Source organism: Chelmon rostratus, chromosome 13 (assembly GCF_017976325.1).
Source record: "Chelmon rostratus isolate fCheRos1 chromosome 13, fCheRos1.pri, whole genome shotgun sequence".
Classification (NCBI taxonomy): Eukaryota; Metazoa; Chordata; class Actinopteri; order Chaetodontiformes; family Chaetodontidae; genus Chelmon; species Chelmon rostratus.
Window position 1 is genome coordinate 15,451,390 of NC_055670.1, and position 20,516 is coordinate 15,471,905.

The 20,516-nt window shown below is 43.6% G+C and overlaps 1 protein-coding gene across 2 annotated transcripts; it reads right to left on the reverse strand.

Annotated features, from left to right (window-relative positions):
- Positions 1 to 827: 827 nt before the first annotated feature.
- Positions 828 to 20,439, reverse strand: si:ch211-39i22.1 (serine-aspartate repeat-containing protein I). Of its 2 annotated transcripts, none has more exons than XM_041950769.1 (11): positions 20,159 to 20,439; positions 13,968 to 14,065; positions 12,825 to 13,446; positions 12,219 to 12,313; positions 11,861 to 12,020; positions 9,465 to 9,545; positions 8,075 to 8,101; positions 7,449 to 7,466; positions 4,852 to 4,968; positions 3,925 to 3,984; positions 828 to 3,778 (listed from the first exon to the last, which is right to left on the reverse strand). In XM_041950769.1, the coding sequence occupies exons 1-11, from the start codon at positions 20,220 to 20,222 to the stop codon at positions 3,750 to 3,752; spliced, it is 1,371 nt and encodes a 456-aa protein (XP_041806703.1). In that variant the 5' UTR covers positions 20,223 to 20,439; the 3' UTR covers positions 828 to 3,749. The 2 variants fall into 2 exon arrangements, with proteins under 2 accessions (XP_041806703.1, XP_041806702.1); XM_041950768.1 differs by having other exon boundaries at positions 7,449 to 7,469.
- Positions 20,440 to 20,516: the final 77 nt, after the last annotated feature.

Genomic DNA, 20,516 nt, shown 5'->3' on the forward strand with positions numbered 1-20,516 from the left:
ACTTGTTTAACTTTTACTTGTAATGCAGTACTACGATATACTGGAGATTTTACTCAAGTAAATGATCCGAACGCATCTTTAATTTCTGGTATTTTCACAGGTTTGTTTCTCCTGCAGACATGAGCACAAACTGAGTTTTCTAGTTTCATCCATGAAAGAAAATTCAGCTTGATTCACTTGGAATGAGATCAACTCCATTAATGAGTCAAGAGCAAGTCATGAAAGCCGCTGACAGTACTGGGTTTAATTAGATGGTTTACAGTTGGTGTGGCTGCTGGGCATGAAACACCTCTGTGCACATAAGCAGGGACTGTGTTTGTACACACCTGGCAAGACGAAGCAACGCAAGTTCCCACATTTCTTCTTCTGAGGGCCTCAGGTGCATCTTTATGGACCTGTCACCATCAATCATTCTCACAGCTCGAAACTACATGTATGAGTTACCTTCTATAAATACCTGACATATCAAGCATTGCAGGTCATATCTTATGACGGCTGTTTGTTTTGGTCTCCCTGAACTTCCTTAACTTTGTAACCGCTCCAGGGCACAATGAAAGTCACAAACAATGAGGAAGGCAGCTGCACCCAGCTGCACACACTTAGTATAAAGGTGGAATGTATGTATGTGTGTATTATATAACAGTAATAATACCAGTATTTGGATGTCATCTTTAAGATCAGTGAAGACCAAAGCAGGCCAACTGTAACAAAAATTTGTTAAATTAAATACGGTCATTTCATGTGTGATATTATAGTAAAAAAAACAAAACACACACACACACACGCACAGCAGACAAAGACGTCTGTCAGGGAAATAAAACACCAACTCCCACGAAAACTGTTTAATTGACTCCTCAAACATTATTTACACAATTCCAGAAGGACAACACGTGCCAGATGACAAAAATGAAGGAGACAGTTCCTACACAAAGTAAAAACACAGAATATTTAAATTAAAAAGGAAGAGTCACGAGTCTACATAAAAAAAAATGAATTGTCTAAATATGCTGAATGAATCAAGATGTATACAGGATAGGAAAGTGCTTCTCCCATAGAGATTGTGTTATTACAATCACCTGCAAAACATCTCTGCTTGTTTCAATCTTTCTTTCTCATGATGACATTGTTTTTCTCCCTGGAGTATTCGAGAGGCGACATAAGGCAGGACTGGTCAGCGCAATGATTGATGCCCTAGCATTGTCTGGAAAGTGCACTTCAGGACCCAATAAGTCTACGATTTCCTCGCTTTACATTCTGGTTTGGATGCTGAGCTCCGATTGTTTGTGTTTACAAGGAATCTGACTGGCTCGGGACTAAATGTAGAGTGGACCACAGGATAAAGCCTTGTTCCCTTTTTAGGGATTTATTATTGTTTCAGTCTCCTTTACATGCAATCAGCCCCAGGAAGGTTTTTGAACGTGCACTGCAGTGCTTTTGTCGATTCCTTGCGCACTTATTGGAGTGCACGAAGTGGCCGGGTACTGCACTAAAAGGATGATTTTTCTGTTTTGAAGGCATCGGTGGCTGTATCTGAAAGCTTGTACTATCTAACGGGTATTTTGTGCATTATCACACCATGCCATTGTAGCAGACGCTGTGACAGATTTCACGCACACTTGTTCAGTGTGCTGTTCAGGAACTCAGTCTATCACAGGCTACAGGATAAGAAGGCATTTCAAACAGAGCTTTGACCCGGCGTCCAGCCCACAGTTTATACAGTAGGATTAATCGATATGTGACATCACAGATTATTAATATTTCTCGTCTTGAGGCTAGGCTGTTAGCAACAGTCTCTGTCCTGTATTGCAGCTATATGGTGCTTTACAAGTAACACAGTTTACATGAACTGCAGCACTATGCAACCGCTATAACCCCATTTCAAAGTTTAAAGGGAGCAGAGCAAGTACAAAACTGCAAGGTAACAAAAAGACATTCAGAAGGTAATATTTGTGCTACAGTGGCAAAAAAACAAACAAACCAAAAAAACAACTGTTGGGCTTTTTTTTTTGTTTTTAATGCCGCAGCGCTGCGTCTGAGGCATTTCACAATAGTAATCACAAAATACCACAGCGGACAAGTCGACTAAAGACTATCTGTGTCAGCTCTGAGGCACCACTGCTAAATGTAAAATTCATATAAAAATCACAGGTGAGTGGAAATATGAATGATACAAAAACACTGCGACAGCGACTGGCTTGCTCAACTAAACAGACACAATGAGGAGGGTTTCGCCGCTGATGAAAGAGTTTGGAACGCAGCGTTCTTTAAAAAAGGAGAAGTACTGGAAATAAAACAGCAAACTGGAGCAATATGTGAGCAGTTCAAGGTGAGGCTTTCCAACCACCAACATGATACATTCTGAAATAATTAAGATCATACATTCCTCAACTCGCTTTCTAATATATTTTGACACATTCATCTACTATTTTTTTATTTTTCCACTCTCACTGTCCCAGCTCTCTTCCCTGTGTGCCTGTAGGTTGGTCAAGCCAGGCTGCGTCAGTAAAAGGCACTATAGAGGAGAAATTACTGCATCACAACTAGACTGACACATACTACTGTACATCAGAACGATGTCTAATACATTTCTACATGACCTCTTTTGAATTTGCCCATTTCAGGTGAACATTCGTCCATTGACAGAAACAGGGGTTGGACTAGACTTCACTTCAGCTCGTCTCAGCATGTTGCAAAATATTTACATATTCTTTGAATGCTTGACATAGGGGAGTCAATACGGTCAAATTAATGGATATGTTTTTGTACAGGAGTTAATTTGCATTCTTTTGTGTTTAACTGGAAATTCCACTCATCTTAATTTAGTTTGTTAAACCAATGTGGTAGCGAAGTGGTAGTCACCCGGTAGCATTTAAAACTAAGCCCCTTCACCGAATAAAAACACACACACGCACAAACACAGACACGCACGCATACAGTGACATTAGCGGCCCACCCAACATGCACTGGACCATGTAACAGCGTCCCCAGAGTCCTAGGATTATAATCTCGAAACTATTTTTCCTAGCCAGAATCCAGGGAATACAGTGGTAGTTATTGACGCCCCCTGTTGCCGACTGCCCTGCAATTGCAATGCAGGAAATTACGTCTAAAAAGACGTAAATGTGTTTTATTTAACAGTGCCAGTGGATTTTCCAAATCATTTGGGTGGCTCAAACAACAACAACAACAACAAAAAAACACTTTTAAGAGTTCAGTACAAAGTTAAACGTCTACAACATCAATATCTGTCACTGTGTTATAGTCACACTGAATTACTGGAGCTGGATAGTAGCCATACAAATAAAATAAAAAAAGGTAGGTCTATAATTTAGCCATCTCATGGTCACAATTAAGTGAGATTTAATCTTTTTAATGTCCACTCTTAAAAAAAGCTGTTTGATTTTGGTTTAAAGTAGAAAGTTTGACCAATCATTTGAATAAATTCCTATGTTGTTACAATCATAAAAGCCCTAAGGTTCACATATATCTACTTGCTTTTCTCTTATCTAACTCATTTTCCCCCACGTATATGCACACACGTAAGAATGAACACACATATGCACGCTCCCACATCCAGACGCACGCACCAGCACACACACATACACACGATCACACAGACAGAAACACACACACAGCCCTGCTCTAGGGCCTCACAGTAATTCAGCTCTACAGGAGAGAGAGCCTAACAGTGAGATTGCCACTTTGCTTGCCCGTAGTTGTGTCCAGGCAGTCATGTGATCGTCGCTGGTCTAGGAGGAGTTCAACAGGTTGCTGAGGACTGCAGAAAGGACACACTTTAAAAGGTCTGAGCGCTGTATGTGTTTGATCAGTGTGTTCATATGTTCTTTAACTACATTTCGCGTGTGGTTATGTGTGTGTGTGTGTGTGTGTGTGTGTGTGTGTGTGTGTGTGTGTGTGTCCTACCCTGGGGATCTGACTGAGCCTCTGCTGCATCGGCTTTGCGTGCAGCCTCTGGATCAGCTTCTAAGTAAGACAGACGCAAAAACACAGACAAAAAGAAGCAGACAAGTCATCACACGTCAGTTTGGATTTCACCAGCCTTTTGTTTACTGACCATAAACGAAGTATGAAAGTAAAAGCACCCCGGGGGGAGTTCCTCAGCTCTATTTGCTTGTTATCACAACCATGAAAATTTGTTTCACTTGTTTCTGGTGGAAAAGCTAAAACTACTCGTTTCTGATTGGTTCAGCTCAGGCTGTACATGCTGATTATATGGACATTTACAGTCCATACTGAGGGAGAATCATGAATAGTTACTGACTTGTCTTAGAAAATGTGTATTAAAATAAGATAAATTGAATTAAATTAATCAAATTTAGAACATTGATAAACATTGATAAACATGAGCATAATTTGAATGCTCACAGTACAATCCTCATTCTCAATCTGACGTCTGCCCTTTGCCACTTTGGCCTATTGTTCATGTTGACTGTAAACGAAAACTTTGCTGAATTGGCAGTATTAGTATGCAGGATGTGTGTGTGAGTTGAGTGTACCTGACAACACTTTCTAAGGGATAAAGCTGAGTCTGCCGCGTCTCAAAGAAAGACTGCTGACCTCCAAAATACACGTACACACACACGCACCCACCCCGCCCGTCTCGCCCTTGAGCCTGTCTAAGGCAAAGTGTTACTAAAGATGCTGCTAGCTGGATGAAGGGCTGAGATGGCAACAGCAAAACAAGCAAAATCTTGTCTTGCAGATCATTGTTCAAGAAAATATGGTCTAAAGGAATTTCTTGCACAAGTCCAGTCAGTGTTACGTACAGCGGGTATCATGATATTCCTTTTTTTTTAAATTTGTTTGTTAATTAGCCAGCAAGATATTTACCCTGTCTGTTTTTGAAGCACAGTTTCTTCTTCTGGTAGGTGAAGTATCCAACGACTGCTCCCACCACAGCCACACCAACTGTACTCAGGATGGCTGCTAATGAGCCAGAGCTGGCCTCTGTAGGAAAAATACAAAACAGATGACTGACAGCGACGCCTCAGAGCTGCAAATGCGTAGTCAGCTTTGTCTGCATCATTTGAAAATACCATTTGAACTCCAAACATATTAGGCTGAGTGTGTTTTATGACACAAACGTGACTGCACTGTCTAACACCTCCTTATGGAGATTGTAATGTTCAGTGTCACCACCGGGTACCATTTTGCAGTTGAAATAATGAATGGCAGTTCAGCAGCGAGGCTCAGTGATATAAAGTGTGCATATGTGTGTGTGTGTGCGTGTGTGTGTGTGTGTGTGTGTGTGTGTGTGTGTGTGTGTGTGTGTGTGTGCGTGTGTGTGAGAGAGAGAGAGCGAGAAAGAGGGAGAGATGTATCACCTTGTTCCAGCATTTTCTGATGCCATTTTACAGACCTTTCCTATAATTTAGGCCCCCAAAAGCATTTACAGTGACAGCATTCATCTGTCTGCACCTGTAATCCAGTTACTATGACAACGCAGTTTTCACGCTGTGTCCCAGCATACAGTAAATACTTCTCACTGCCTATTAAAGGCACACAAACAAGTGCAGGCATACAACTTGCAATGCCAGGATGAACGTGATAATTATTGATAAATCCTTATTAAAGTACATTAAAAATACTCTGCATTTAATTTTTTTAAATAATGAAGTAAGTCTGGGAATTATAGTGGAGAGCACTTGTATAATGTACAAACCAGATGCCAAAAAAGTTGGGACGCTGTGTAAAACATAAATAAATACAGAATGCAATCACTTGCAAACAAACTTTGTTTACTGACAACAGTTTTTATCCTCTAGCCAATCATGTGTTCACAAAGTGTTAAACCTCGCTCCATCCTCGCATGTGAACGACTGAGCCTTTCCAGGATGCTCCTTTCAAACCCAATCATGATGCTATCACCTGTTACCAATCAATCTGTTTACCTGTGGAATGAAAAACAGGTGTTTTTGGATCATTCCACAACTTTCCCAGTCTTTAGTTGCTCCTGTGTCAACTTGTTTTAAATGTGTTGCTGCATCAAATTCAGAATAAGCAGATATTTACAAAAATCAATGAAGCTAAACATTAAATATTGTAGTTTTAATGTGAGTATATGTCAAATGATCACATTCTGTTTTACACAGCCTCCCAACTGTTTTTCTAATCGAGGACACAAAATGGTAATACCAGAGGAAATATCAGAAAGTTACTCAACAGAATATATATTGTGAACCAATATATATAATGCTATAAACGAGCTATTAAAGCTTACAGACTAGATCATAAGGCAGTGCAAACAGCTAAATTAAATCCAGAGCTAAAACCACAAGCAAAAAAAGGAATGTAAAATTGCCCCGCATTATTTCCTCATTAATTTTTCCACAATAGTTCCCAGTTAATTCTCTAAAAATAATAAAAAAAAACTGGCTATTTATTGTCCCTGCAGTGGCTTCCCTCAAAACAGAGGAATAATGGCAGGATATGCTGAAGTGACAAAAGAGAGACAGAGAGAATTGGAGGGGAGAAGGGATGTTGGGGTGTAATGGATGAGTCACCAAGTTAAGTGCACAAAAAAAGAATCAAAGAGTGCGGTAAATCCAGTGGCAAAGAAGAAAAAAAAAGGGAGCGGCATGAGTCAGAGGACTCGCGTGATTCAAGAAAAATTGCAAAATGTGAATGAGTCAGTGAAATTAAGTGGAATAAAACAGGGGCATGCAGTGAGTCAGTGAAAGGAAGCGCAGGTGGGCGCAGACGCGTATGAACATGCATGTGCAGAAAGGCAGAACCCATGACATCGACACAGCGGCTGGTCTGGTGTAAAAAACGCACAGGTACGGCGTCCACTCACACATACAGAGATAAACTGACAGAACTGTGGAAAGAAAAATCTATGGGAACTATATGTGGTCAGCAACCGCTACCCCTATCACATTTCTGGATGCTGCATGGCGGGAAGGAAGAATCTGGTAGCTAGAGCTCGTCAATACACTATTTTTTAAATAGTAAAGCAACACTTGCCATTTAATTTAATGTCATCATGCAGTCCAGTGTGATAAAGCACATGAACTGGTCCATGATTTTTAATACTTAAACAGAAGCAAATATCAAAACTCCCACCAGCTTTCTCTATAATATGCCTTTTTGGGGGCTTTTAACATAATTACTGTTACAAATTTTAGAAGTGGTGACTTAAATCTTTCAGTCATTGCACAATCATCATTATACGCCTCCTTTGTCTGAACTTGCCATTTGTGAAATCATACAAAGATACTTATTCAGTTTGTTCAAGTTCAAGTGTAAGAGAAAAAAAAAAGTCTGGAAAATGTCATTCAGCAGCTGCCGCAACAGCACACCTGCCTGAGGCTCTTTGCACGACACGAGGCAATGGGGGAATGCTTACGCAGCAGGTGTGATCAGGGCAGTGCACGGGTGGGTGGGATAATGTGTTCAGAAGAAAAAGAAGAGGAAGGATAACTCACCTTGGGCTTCAGGTTTGTCTGCTGTTCAGTGAGGATACACAAATACAGTTAGTGACACGAACAAACTGGTTTAACAGTCACACATTCATGAGAATTCACAAGCATCTTGGGAATGACTGTGTCGAGGACAGGTGATTTGCATATGAATCCAGCGTTAGTTACATTCTAAATGAGGCACGAAGAGCCGTTTATTTAAAGAGCCGCAAAACATGCACCTGCCGTTCTATTGCATCTGTTCTCCGGTTTGAGAACCAGGAGGTGAAGCTACTCCCACTGCGGAAGAGCTTCAGAAGCAGCGCTTCCCACAGATGTAGCGTGCAGTTGAGAACTCACAGTAAAACAGCCTTAAAGAAGGCCAGTATCGAACATTGTTTGAACTAAAACAATGGGGGAGAGGCATTTTCCACTGAGACTTGTATCCTGTTTTTATTGTCAGAGGCATGCCAGTAATATCCTGTGTTTTTCACCAAGTTTCAGAACTACATAAGCCCTTCTGCTGCTGCTGCGGCTGCAAAGCTACTCCTGTATCTCACCGGGATTTGTGCGATTTGGACTGAAGATGGCGTGATGTGATTATTTCTGTCGTTATTATGCATATTTGGACAAAACAAAAAAAAAAGCCTTACCATCTGCCGAGGCGCCGGCAACATGTGCTAAAGGGAGAAAGAAAGAGAGAAAGTGATTAAAGGAGGATGGGGAGAAAAGAAATTATCATTTCAAGTTAGCGCTGTGACAGAGACAGTAGAGAAGAAGAAGAGAGGAGCAAGATGATTGTCTTTGTAGTCTGTCCCTCGCAGGCATTAAGAGATCTTCAGTTTCTGTACTAAGTGGGCACACGCATGACTCTGCATGGTGTGTCAGCTCTCTACATGCATCGAGAAGCTTTTCTAATACCAGAGAAATAAAATATCAGAGGGAGGAACACACCCTGTGCGTCTCCCTCTCTGATCTTTGATTCCACAGGCAAACAGCCGTGTTATCTCCCTCTGCGCCGCCTGTTTGTATATGTCTGTGACATCATGGCTGCCTTCTACCTGCTTCAACTCGACAAAGCCACTAATGACAGAGCTCCAAAGACGAGCGCCTTTCACTAGATTATAATGATTATACCAGCCGAGATGAATCAGCTCTCAGATGCAGGATAAAGGGTGAGAGAAGCTGGTGCGGATAAATCAGTGTCGAAACGTTGCTGTCAAATTGCTTTGTGGCTGGTGATTAAACTTTCTCAACCCAGGAGGTAAAACGAGTTGGCTGTTTTGTCATGGGAACAAAGCTCATTAAATTAGATTCTGGCAGCGCAGAGATCCATCACAAGGGTTTCTGAAGCTCCGTCTATGAGACACTGACTTGAAGCGGCCTCATGCTACAAAACGTTTGGCAGAGGTGTAGCCTCGTAGCGTTGATGCCAGACGGAACAATGGCTGCCTCGTGATGTCATTGCTCATAAGGCAGCGCAAGACTTGACACCAGTTACAGCATAGAAGGTTGCATGAAGGTAGAAAATGCCGAATGGTGAGATTAGCCTATTTCAGTCCAATACCAATGGGTTCAATTAGCTGCTTTGCTCAAATGTCAGCATTTACAAAGACATCGAATGTCCCGTCCACTTCCTGTTTACATGTGCAAACGTTGCCAACAACACTTCTCAGTATTTTCAATGTATTTGACAAAATGTTTGAGAAAAAAAATCTAGTTTAGGCTAACAAGCACAAAGTATTAAACCTGCCGTGTTAGAGGAGGCGTGATGTGATTCCTCAGAAAGGAGATGCTGATACCATAGAAATCCAGCCAGTGTGGTAAACAAGGCTAACCTCACTGTTCCGCAGAGTTTCAAGCGGCATGCCAAGCGATAAAAAAAATCTGATTGCGGTAACCAGAAAGATAACGAAATACCACCTAAACAGAACGATCTCTTCATCAGCGCCTGTTTGCACAGTTCTCACGTGAGTCGCTGTCATTTTGGGTGATCGGTTTTATGGATAACATCAGCAGACATTGATATAAGTAGCTACAAACCCCCAGTTCTTCCTCTGCCTTTCCCCGACGGGTTGTCCGCTGCAGAATCTCCTAGTGCATCCTCCAAGTTAAATCCTGCATCTGAAAATTAAAACGTTTATTAGATATCATTGATGACAGGAATGTGATATTGATCCCTGTAGGGAAATTCTCTTTTCACTGTCCCACCCTTGAGGAATATCTTCCAGATGTTCACCAAACACATATCGTCTCTCGAACACACTACACTAACTACACCCTCCCAATCTTAAACTATTTAATCATGGAAGCACTCCCCCACCTCAGTCCCTCACATCCCCGAGTGAATGCCCTGGAACTGCAGGGTGTGACAGTGATCTCGTGAACTAGTCTTCTCAGGACGGATACCTTACCGTGCCTCTACATTCACTGGGGAAAAACCCAAGTGACTTATACAACGCGTGTGACTCAGCGTACAAAGCAGCGCAGGGCGAGGTAAGCTCGGTGAATTATTTTAAGGCTGAGGCACAATTATCCAGTGACCTCGTCTTTCACCTCAGAGGAGTCCAGACACTAAATCATAGTGAGTAAGTACAGTAAAGCACCATTCATAATGAAACCATATGTTAAGCCAAGTTTAAGTCTGATCCGCTCACTCTTATGTGTTCATTTCTATCTGCTGAGCCTCCTCTCTTCTTTCATACTTCACTGGCCTTCCCATTAACATCGCCACCTCCTCCTCACCTCTCTTCCCCCTTGCTTCCCCCTTTATCTCGCTCCTTTCGTTTTTACACCTGGCTGCGTCTGCACTTTGCCCCCTTCGCTGTTTTCTCCTCTCTTTATCCCTCTTCTCATTTCTCAATCCTTTGCCTTTTTAACGCACGAGAGAAAATGACCCCCTGCCAGTTATCACCTGGAAGAAACTCCTCATAGCAAATGTTTCCTTCACAATCAACAGCGACCTTGCTTTCTTAGTCACCGCTAGAGACACAAACAACCAGCCACAATAAAATTACTATTCACGAGTGACAGAAAGGAGGATATCCCGCTATAAAGCAGGTAAAGACACTAAAAAAAACCCAGAAAAACAGGAAAAGCTGAAATTAGATCAGCCTAAAGAGAAAGACCAAGAATCATTATATGAGAAGCTTAATAACAGACGGTGACACTTTGATTGTGATGAAATGACACTGAGGTAATCTGGGAGGTTTCTTTACTCAAACCATACCACCCTTATTTCAGGAGGTAAAATATTGGGGCCAGAATCCCACCTCATAACCCTCCTCACTGATTTGTGCTTTGTGATAGAAAGGCACATCTGTTTTCCATTAATTTGTCCAGAAAATAGGGAGTTGCAGCAAAATGATACATGATATCCCATGAAAGCAGGACGTGCACATTTGTCTAAATGACTGATAACAGAAAATGATGACAGAAATAATTTGATGTGTATTCCCGGGGTCAAATGATGACACAGTGGAGATCTAATATGTTTTGCATATTGCGGTAGGTTCAGAGTTTGAAGGAAATACGCAACAGAAGTGAGGAGTCAGTTTAGCCCAAACACAATCATGCATTAATGAAACAGGTCGGCTTCTTTGAGGACTCATTGTTCCTGTAGTTCTTGAAAGAAACTGGTTTTAATTGTTTTAAATGTTTAGTTGTCCTGATGTACTCCTGGATTGTGAAAAGAGCTTGTGAGTCACACTTAGAAATAATTAGTTGTGGTGCACCATAGTAGTTTCTTTGATATTTAAATGCTGTGGCTGAGTGATTTGTTTTAAAGTGACAGAGGAGGGCAGAATGAAACGAAAAAAATCTTTTCACCTGCAAGAACAGAATCCTTTGAAGAAAAACATTTAAAATCCACTTTGTAAAATGGACAAAGCCGGTGGCACCATTATCAAGAGCAGTACAGCTGTGGAGCACTAATCTGTGACTTTGCTCTTTAATACAAATGCAAAAGCAGAAATGGCGTTTACAAATCTCATAAGGAATTTGTGGTTGCACAGTTTAATCGCTCACATAAAGCCTCGTTTCCATGGCGTGACACCACTCGACCCGACTTGACTCGCTTCTTTTTTTAGTTTTCCACTGGTAAAAGCTGTGGATGGCACCGGGTACCTGTTGTCTTTTTTGGTGTCACCTTCCAAGTGAGCTGACCCAACGCTAAAAGGTGGCTTTAAATTATAGCAGACCACATACTGGTCAACACGGAGCAACCAGAGTTGTCTGGTCATTTCCGCTCTGATGTAGCATTTCCCAAACTCTCCTGTTATTTTTGTCAGCAGGCCTTTTCTCAAACAAAGTTTGTCTTTGTCCTGACTAACAGCCATCCATTCAACATGTATTTTACGAATCACATGTGCATCAGTGGTGTGACTGCGTGTGCGACACTGAGCAAAATATTCACCCAAACGTAGGCCACATTTTCTTACCAGCGGGGGCCTGGGCCCTCACGTCTGTTCTGACGTCTGGTACTATTTGATCCGGAACAGCTTGTGGATCCGTTGCATCGGCAGCTGGATCTGCTGGGTCCTCCGTATTATCTGCTACACCTGGATCTGTCTCCGGTGCGGTCTTGTCATCAGCTCCAGTCTATAAACAATGTGTTAGTATAGAGCAAATAAAGATGAAGGGACACATTAACTTCTCGCTAGCATAGCAGCTCCTGAGTAATGTCAGTGCTATACACTGTTATGACTGGAATTACGACATTTGTTCGATTACAGCTTACATCTGTCAGAGTAAGTCTGAATAGGATGTTGTTTAACACTTTCTAAAACTACTACTGACTTCCTTGTGATCGGCATCAGTGCTAGAGGAGGGCGTGTCCTCTCCTGCTGGTTGATCAGCCTCTGGATCCTTAACATCAGGCACAGCTGCAGAATCTGGGCAGGAGAGCGAAACAGAGGGGCAGGCAGGTATTAGATGACTGATGTGCTTCTACCATCCATTTATACAACGTGCTATGGCATGTGCTGTGATGGCTTGTGTTACTGCACTGTTTAATGCAGGCTGCAAGTGAAACCAGAGAGGCTGGAAAAGCACTTTGCCACACCTTGGCACACTGACGTGGTAAATGGAAGGAGCATGCATTACCTGGAAATGTGAAACTCAAGGAACAACGGCAGAATTGCCTCATTTGAGAATGGCCTCATGCTGAATCAAAGATTAGACTGACTGATCAGATTTGTTCTTAATACTACAATGACTGTTGCTTCTCATTATAAACAACATTAGCCCTGTTGGTGTGGTAGAGAAACATAAAAGTGGAGAAAAAGCAGTTGATATAATGGCAAAAATAATCTGCACAATGTTCTTATTTTCCATGTGAGGAAATTTGCAGTATTATATTTGTGTCAGAATCATCTGGAATAAGCACACAAAATGTCTGAACACCTGGTTCTTCCTGAGTGTCTCCGGCTGCAGGAGCCTCTGGATCTGCCCCCCCGGCCGCAGGAGCCTCTGGAGCTGCGTCTCCAGCTGCAGGAGCATCTGAATCTGCGTCACCGGCTGCAGGAGCATCTGGATCTTTGTCTCCAGCTTCAGGAGCCTGTGGATCTGCGTCTCCAGCTGCAGGAGCATCTGGATCTGCCCCCCCGGCTGCAGGAGCATCTGGATCTGCGTCTCCAGCTGCAGGAGCCTCTGGATCTGTGCCTCCGGCTGCAGGAGCATCTGGATCTGCGTCTCCAGCTGCAGGAGCATCTGATTCTGCGTCTCCAGCTGCTGGAGCCTCTGGATCTGCGCCCCCGGCTGCAGGAGCATCTGTATCTGCGTCCCCGGCTGCAGGAGGCTCTGTATCCGTGTCCCCGGCTGCAGGAGGCTCTGTATCCGTGTCCCCGGCTGCAGGAGGCTCTGTATCCGCGTCCCCGGCTGCAGGAGCATCTGAATCTGCGTCCCCGGCTGCAGGAGCATCTGAATCTGCGTCCCCGGCTGCAGGAGCATCTGGATCTGCGTCTCCGTCCGCAGGAGTCTCTGGTTGGTCTGCTCCGGCTTCAGGGTCAGCAGCAGGCTCAGGCTCCTGCATTTAGCAGAGGACACAAAACCCTTGAAATTCCATTCCCATAAAAATGCTGTCCAGGAAAATGATTCTCTAAACATCCATAGCTATGAGGGCCCTCAGGTGGTTGGGGTTCTAAAAACACTTATTTGTTAGTGCCTAGCCTTCTCCTAATTTGTGCGCAATACAAACACATAACTAGTGAGAAAAGGGCAGAGACAGAAAGCTGCAAGGACATTTAAAGCCAATAAAATCATACTTTGTATTCCCGATGAAGAACCAACGTGAGGCGCACGTTTTTCACTCATTTGATACATCTTAGCTTATCACATGACTGCCTGAGGATTTAGAAGTAGATTTTATCCAGATCTCAATGAGCTTGACTAGCTGAGGGTCGCACAGAGGTACTGGTACCACGAAACATGGAGACAGAGCTGGCCCGGGACTCTGAATGTTTAAAGTTTATAGAAATGTATTTATAGTGGCAGCTGTCAGAACGCCAAACCTCCACAACCAACAAGCAATACATTTCCTTTCTTCACCTTAGCAGTTTCCTCGTCAGCAGTGGGATCTCCTCCGACCTCGGGCCCTGCATCCGCATCAGGGGCCGTCATCCCAGGAGCTGCTGCGTCCCCGTCATCTACACAGAGATGTGTGAAGAAAGTTATAGAAAAATGAAGGAAGAGCACAGTGAAGCACTGACTACTGGAACATTTCAGTTTCAAAAAATTAGGGGGGAAAATGGCTATTCAGAAACCCAGACATCGACAGAAGCCAGAACTATTATTTTCTTTTTGAAAAGAAGGAAGGAGGCAGGCATGGTGACCGAAAATCCATCCGATTGCAGCCTGACAACATAGCAACCATAAAACTGACCAATATTTTGTGTCACATATAAGCAGAAATATTGCAAGTTTAACCTAAAATAGAAGCAGTAGAACATAAGACTGGTAGTGATTAGTGTAACCATTGGTAATTAAAAACTGCATGCCTAAATCCATCTGTTATCATTTAAAGCAATTAAAATCATCTGTCAGAATGGTCGTTAAGACGTTGTGGATTCAACACATTCTCTAACATGACTATCACCACCCACACACACACACACACATACACGTGCACGCACACAGCCACACCCTGATCTGATTGGTGCCTGATGGTAACGCTCCAGCCACAACTGGATGACAGACGCATCGATAACATCTGACCTGCCTCAACACCATACGAGGGCCCGACCTCGGCCCTGGCTTTGCAGCTCTGTACTAATGAGAAAACGCACAGAGCGTGCCTTCGTCACGTCGTGTGTGAGGCGAGCGCGCCGTTTGTGTGTGTTTGGCCCGGCGCTGTGAGATTCCCCTGTTGCATGCGAGAAGCTGAAACAGCAAACTCTGCTCTGTCAAATGCGCTCTTTGCCCTGCTGATTTCAGCAGCGCCCTGACGCCGACTCATCTAGGCAGCGCCTTCATCCAAACACGAGTCCCAACCCTTAACCAAGAGATATAGCAATCTAGGATTAATGCATGAGTGATGCTGGGCTTCCTTCTAGCAAAGCTGTGATAAGAAATTATTGAAAACGTGGAAAGGGAACGTACAAGGAGGCAGGGCAGGTGCCAAAACACCACTTTAAAGTGGCATATTGAAAAATGAAGACGCATCAGAAAGTAATAAGATTTCTCGGGCTGCTTGGTTCCATAACTCTCGTCTTTTAATATGCTCGCAGAAGGTAATCCTTCATCTTTTTTAGCAGTTGCTCACTGCCAAGCGAGTTTCCAATGACAGATCAGTGAGTTTGCCAAGTGAGATCGTATCAGAGTCAGCGAAGCCTTGAGGGAGAGCGGCACGAACACATCTGAAGTATTTCCATCGCACCGTAAATTCTCCAAAGGCGAGCAGCGCTGGTGACACCCCGGCTCCCCCCTCACACACACATCCATACGCCAGACGTGAAATCCACACACACGCACACTCACGCACAAGAACGTGACATGAGACATGCGGACATTCGCGCGCAGATGCGTGGTTCCTGACGGCGATAAAAACAAGCGCTCTTTGTTTCTCCCAATCCCTGTATTTCCTGTGAATGTCACTCGACCAACTTATTGTCCAAGATAAACATTAATCAGTGGCCTCTTTGTGGCCAGCATTCAGCGCTTCACGAACGGGGCTGCATGTGTGAGTGCAGGTGTGCTGTGTGTGGGTGCGTGTGTGTGTTTCTGTTACACTCTCTCTCGTCATGTTTATGATGAAACATAAAAAAATCTGACGAAACTGCAAACAGAGCATGTTAACTTTCTCTGAATGTTTTATTATTAATGTGTCAGACTAGGATCTCTGATGATGATGATGATGATGATGGTGTCTGTGTGTGTGTGTATGTTTCTCTTCACTTACAGCTTACAGTAAATGTGGAAATGAGTGGGTACCTCTTTTTCATGGCATTGCGCTTACATGCACGTGTGTGTGAGGTATGCAACTGTGTGTATGTGCATGTGTGTGTGTGTGTGTGTGTGTGTGCGTGCCCCATACAAACTCTCTCTCTGTCTTTCTCTTGCCACTCCATAGAACATTCTGTTCCCATCTATCAGTTTGCCACTTCCTCCTCAAACTACCTCCTCTACAAACACACTCCCATACATCCCCCCACCCCCAACACACACACATACACGCATGTCTACACGCTCATAAAAACACCTCCCCCTCCCAGTCCAAACATACAAACAACCACATGTTCACACACACGTAAAGCTCATGTGCAAGTTCACACTCCCCTCTCGCACTCTGAGAGTGAGCTGTGTCCTGTTTTGTGTTAGTGCAGCAGTGAGACAAATTGTTGCACATCCAAACCTCTCTCCCTCCTTCCCTTCCCTTCTTTAAGTCTGTCTCCCCCCTTCCTCTCTCCCTCTCTCCTTCTCCCAAACTCTTAACTCCCTTTGTTTCTCTGCCACTGCTCTCCCTTGAGGCTGATGAGTCATCTGTGTGTCTCTGACATGGCTGCACGCTATTGTACGGGGCTGCACAGCACGCTGGGTTAAAACGGCGGAAAAAAGAAAGGTCCCCAGAGGAAAACTCTTAAGTCGAACCAGTTTACACATGTGGGAAAGCATCACGCTGACGGTTACATGGTGTTCTTTTAAAAATTAGTCAGAGGCTAGATGGAAGAATAAATATGCTCTTTTTATTAGCTACAGTCTAATGTTGCAGCTTGGCCACATAATCTTTATTAAAGATATAGTTAAACTTTCACCTCTCTGAAAGCGTCGGTCGAAACTAAACATTGTTATCTTTGCGAGGGTCGAATTTGTGGCTGAGCTGTTGTACTGGATTAGATTTTATGGGGGAATCTAATGAAATGGCAGTAGAACAGCTGTCATGTCATTAAATTAACGGTTCAAACATTTCGCAATATGTGCTTATTGACTTTCTTGCTGACAGTTAGATAAGAAGATTGACACCACTCGTGTCTGTTTGTTACATACGAAGCTAACTAAATCCACCTAGCAGCACCTCTAAAGCTCTCTAAAGCTCAGTAATTAACACGTTATACCTCGTTTGAGGGGTTATGGGAAGTTCCTATAACTTTTACTTCCTGTAGTCTTGTTCAAACCATGAGTTCCTGGAAGTGACTGGTCCTGGTCGAGACATTACCCTGGCTCAGCACATTACAAACCACAAAATGATTTACACTTCCGTTTCTGTATGAATTACACAAAATGAGATATAATTTGTGAGTTTAGAGGTGTTGGCAGGTGGATTTTTGTTTTTCCCCCTGTTTTCAGCCTCAGTGCTAAGTTACCCGGCTGCTGGTGGTAAGGACACACACCTTCACACCTGAACTTAACCATTCTACCTTATGTAAGCGTGGTCAGAAAACAGCGGACACAATAGGCAAACATATTCTAAAACCATTTTACTTACTGGGCTTAATGCCACACGGTGAATTGTAACTTGAAGTGAAGACTAATGAACAAGAAATGTCTTCATAGCGTAATAGGATTCACATCTATGCCAAAAAGTAAGGCATAAAGGTTTTCCAGATCTGAGCGTGACGTCCTCTATTAAATGTAGCGCAGATGTCAAGGGAGTAGTTTTAATCTGTAAAAGGAAAATGTTTCCATGATTGAAAAAAATCTTTGCTGACACACTGAAAACACGCCTTATAAACCATCAGTGAATATTATTTTATATTTCCCTGATCTTCCTGTTTGAGCGAGCAGGATGTCGAAACAAGACGTATACACAGACACATGCGCAGTTAATCATTTAAACATGTGACAGTAAAATGTGACATAGACACTTCAGACAATTCGACTTCAAATAAGACAGCGCTTTCAGCAAGTTACATCATGTTGTGAGCGACTGTGAAAACAGCCAAAAGCTGCACCTGAGCTGTTATATATATCATGTTTCACACACTTCATGGACGTTTTAATGCTCTAATGGTGTTGATGTCTCTTTATGATCCAAAGGGCGACATATGATCGAACTGTTTACTATGGCACCCGATACCACTTCCTCGTGGGACACATAATAAAAAACGACATTCTTTTAATTTTTATTATATTCACCTTTCGTTTTGGGAAATTGCAAAAGAACAAACAAGTAAATTTACTGCACTTTCAGTTACGTAACACAGAGAACTGCACAATCCACATTACATGAATTGGAGTCAGTTGCTTGTTATCGATGCCAAAGGAAGAGGAACTTATTTTTTGGAGCCTTCTGGTTTCCCTCATGAGATTGTGTGAGGTCGCCTGTTGTGTGCACTTGAATCAGTAATAATGTGTGCACATGCATGTGCGTGCAACTGGTAGACAAACCTTTTCCCGTAACAGTACACCAGAAACTTTGTGTGTGTGTGTGTGTGTGTGTGTGTCAGGTGATACATCAGCAACTCCACAATGCATTGTTCTGTCAGGTATGGTTCTATTGTGTGTTTGTAGGACAGAAAGTGCTGTGTTAACCCCAATCATGCACACCTTAAAACTGCCCCCATGGGAGCAGGGAGGAGAGGGGGAGTGTGTGTGTGTGTGTGTGTATGTCATTTCTCCAACAGAAGAGTGATTTATGCGTTGGTCGTTGAAGGTGTAAACACAGACAAGTCAGCACACACACACACACGCACACACACACACACTGCACACACACACACACTGCACACATCACAAAGCTCTTTCTTGCTTTCATCTGCTGCTTCTAAGACACACACATGTTCTAAAACTGACTTGCATACACTCACATTAATGAAGCACTTCCATAGTCCCACATGTTCTGTACCTTAAAGTATTAGCCCACACCCACACACTCTTACACACTCACACACACACACACACACAGATGCTGAGGACCCTTAGGGAGAGCGAGGCGCTGAAACTAGCTGTGTGTGTGTTGGGTGTTGTCTACAGCTGGAGCTGGATCTAGTTACCAAGACACTCCCTATTCACTTCTATAGCTCACACACATCGTGCACGACGGGCGCACATGCGACTGACCTGACACCTCATCTTTTTTTTTCAGTGTAACTATGAACTGGTGCACCAGCTCAGCGCAAACACACCCGTGGAGATCCACCATGTCACAGTACGCCAGCTTCCACTGGGTTTACAGTGAGGTTACAGTTCAGCAATTAGAGAAAAGGTGTGTGGAGGAAACAGAGAGAGAGAAAGAGAAAGAGGTTTCTCTCTTGGCTGCTAACAAAAAGTGAACCGGTAGAGTGAGATTACCCAGATCACATCCCCAGCGCACCAACGTTCACCTGAAAATTTGTTTGCATAATGATGATGAAGCTCGCTGTTACTCTATCTCTCTCCCTCTTTCCTACCTTGGATATCTCTCTGTTTTCCATTTCAATCAGATACAGCTTTTCTTTTATCTGTGTCCAACTTCTCCTCTACTTCCCTCTATCTTTCTGATGTCTGGGTTTTTCTCAATACGTCCTTTCTCTCTCTCTGAGTTTAACTGCGCCTTTGAACAATCTGAAATCATTGCATGCGCCGCGGGGAAGGGCAGGGGCCCATGGGCCAGCTGAGAAAGAGGGAAAAGGAAGAGGAGAGAGCACATAATAAGGAACTGAGATAATGAGAAGAAAAAAAATTAAGAGGGGAGATTTCAAGAGCAACAGGGGTCAAATAGGCAGATAAACAGGGGGACGAAAGAGAGGAAGAAGGAGGGAAATATGTAAGGACAATGGGTCCACCACACCCTGCTGGGCCAAAACTCATGCCCAAAAAGATATGGCCACATTACATGACACACCTATTTCACTGATAATGTCTGGGCTGCAGAGGCATGAGCAATCACAGCACGGATGATGGGCGCCGGGCTGTTTTTATTCATCTGATCAGAAGGGATTAGAGCGAGCACACTACAGCGAAAAGGTGAACTGAATTGACATGCCGACAGGGAGGCAGACAGACTGGCAAAACAGACTCACTCACACACACAACCACAGACACAGACACAGCGTATGGATGAGTAAAGTAGGCAGACTGGCAGAGGGAGAGGAGAGAGGAGACAGAGGGAGGGAAACAGCCGGAGGGATGTGAATGAGGGGAAAACACAGTGAGATGACTAACATACAACAGACAGACAGACAGACAGACATAGATAGATAGATAGATAGATAGATAGATAGATAGATAGATAGATAGATAGATAGATAGATAGATAGATGCAAACGAACAAAAACGCACACAGCTGTAGACAGGGCTGGATTAATTGGAAAATAAATCATTACCTTGTGCCGTGGCGCTTGCAGCCAGCAGGCTTCCTAATAGCAGAATCCACAGGTATGACATCATGGGAACACGGTGTTCTGGCTGCGATTGAACCGGGGCTCGGACTCCCTTTCCTCGGCCTTCAGGCGGGACAATTAACCGGCTCGGGGAGGCTTCAGGTGGGTCCGGAGGGCGTGTGCGTCGGTGTGCCGGTGCGTTCTTGCGCGTCGGATCAAGCTCGTGGCGTCTCCAAGGTGCTCAGATGCTCGGCTCAGCTGCGCGCCGCCGCGGATCTGTCGTCCTCTCCTTTTGTCTGGATTGGAAGAGAGAAGGTCCAGTCTTTATTAAGGTGGGCGGGTCCCTTCTTCCAAATACAGG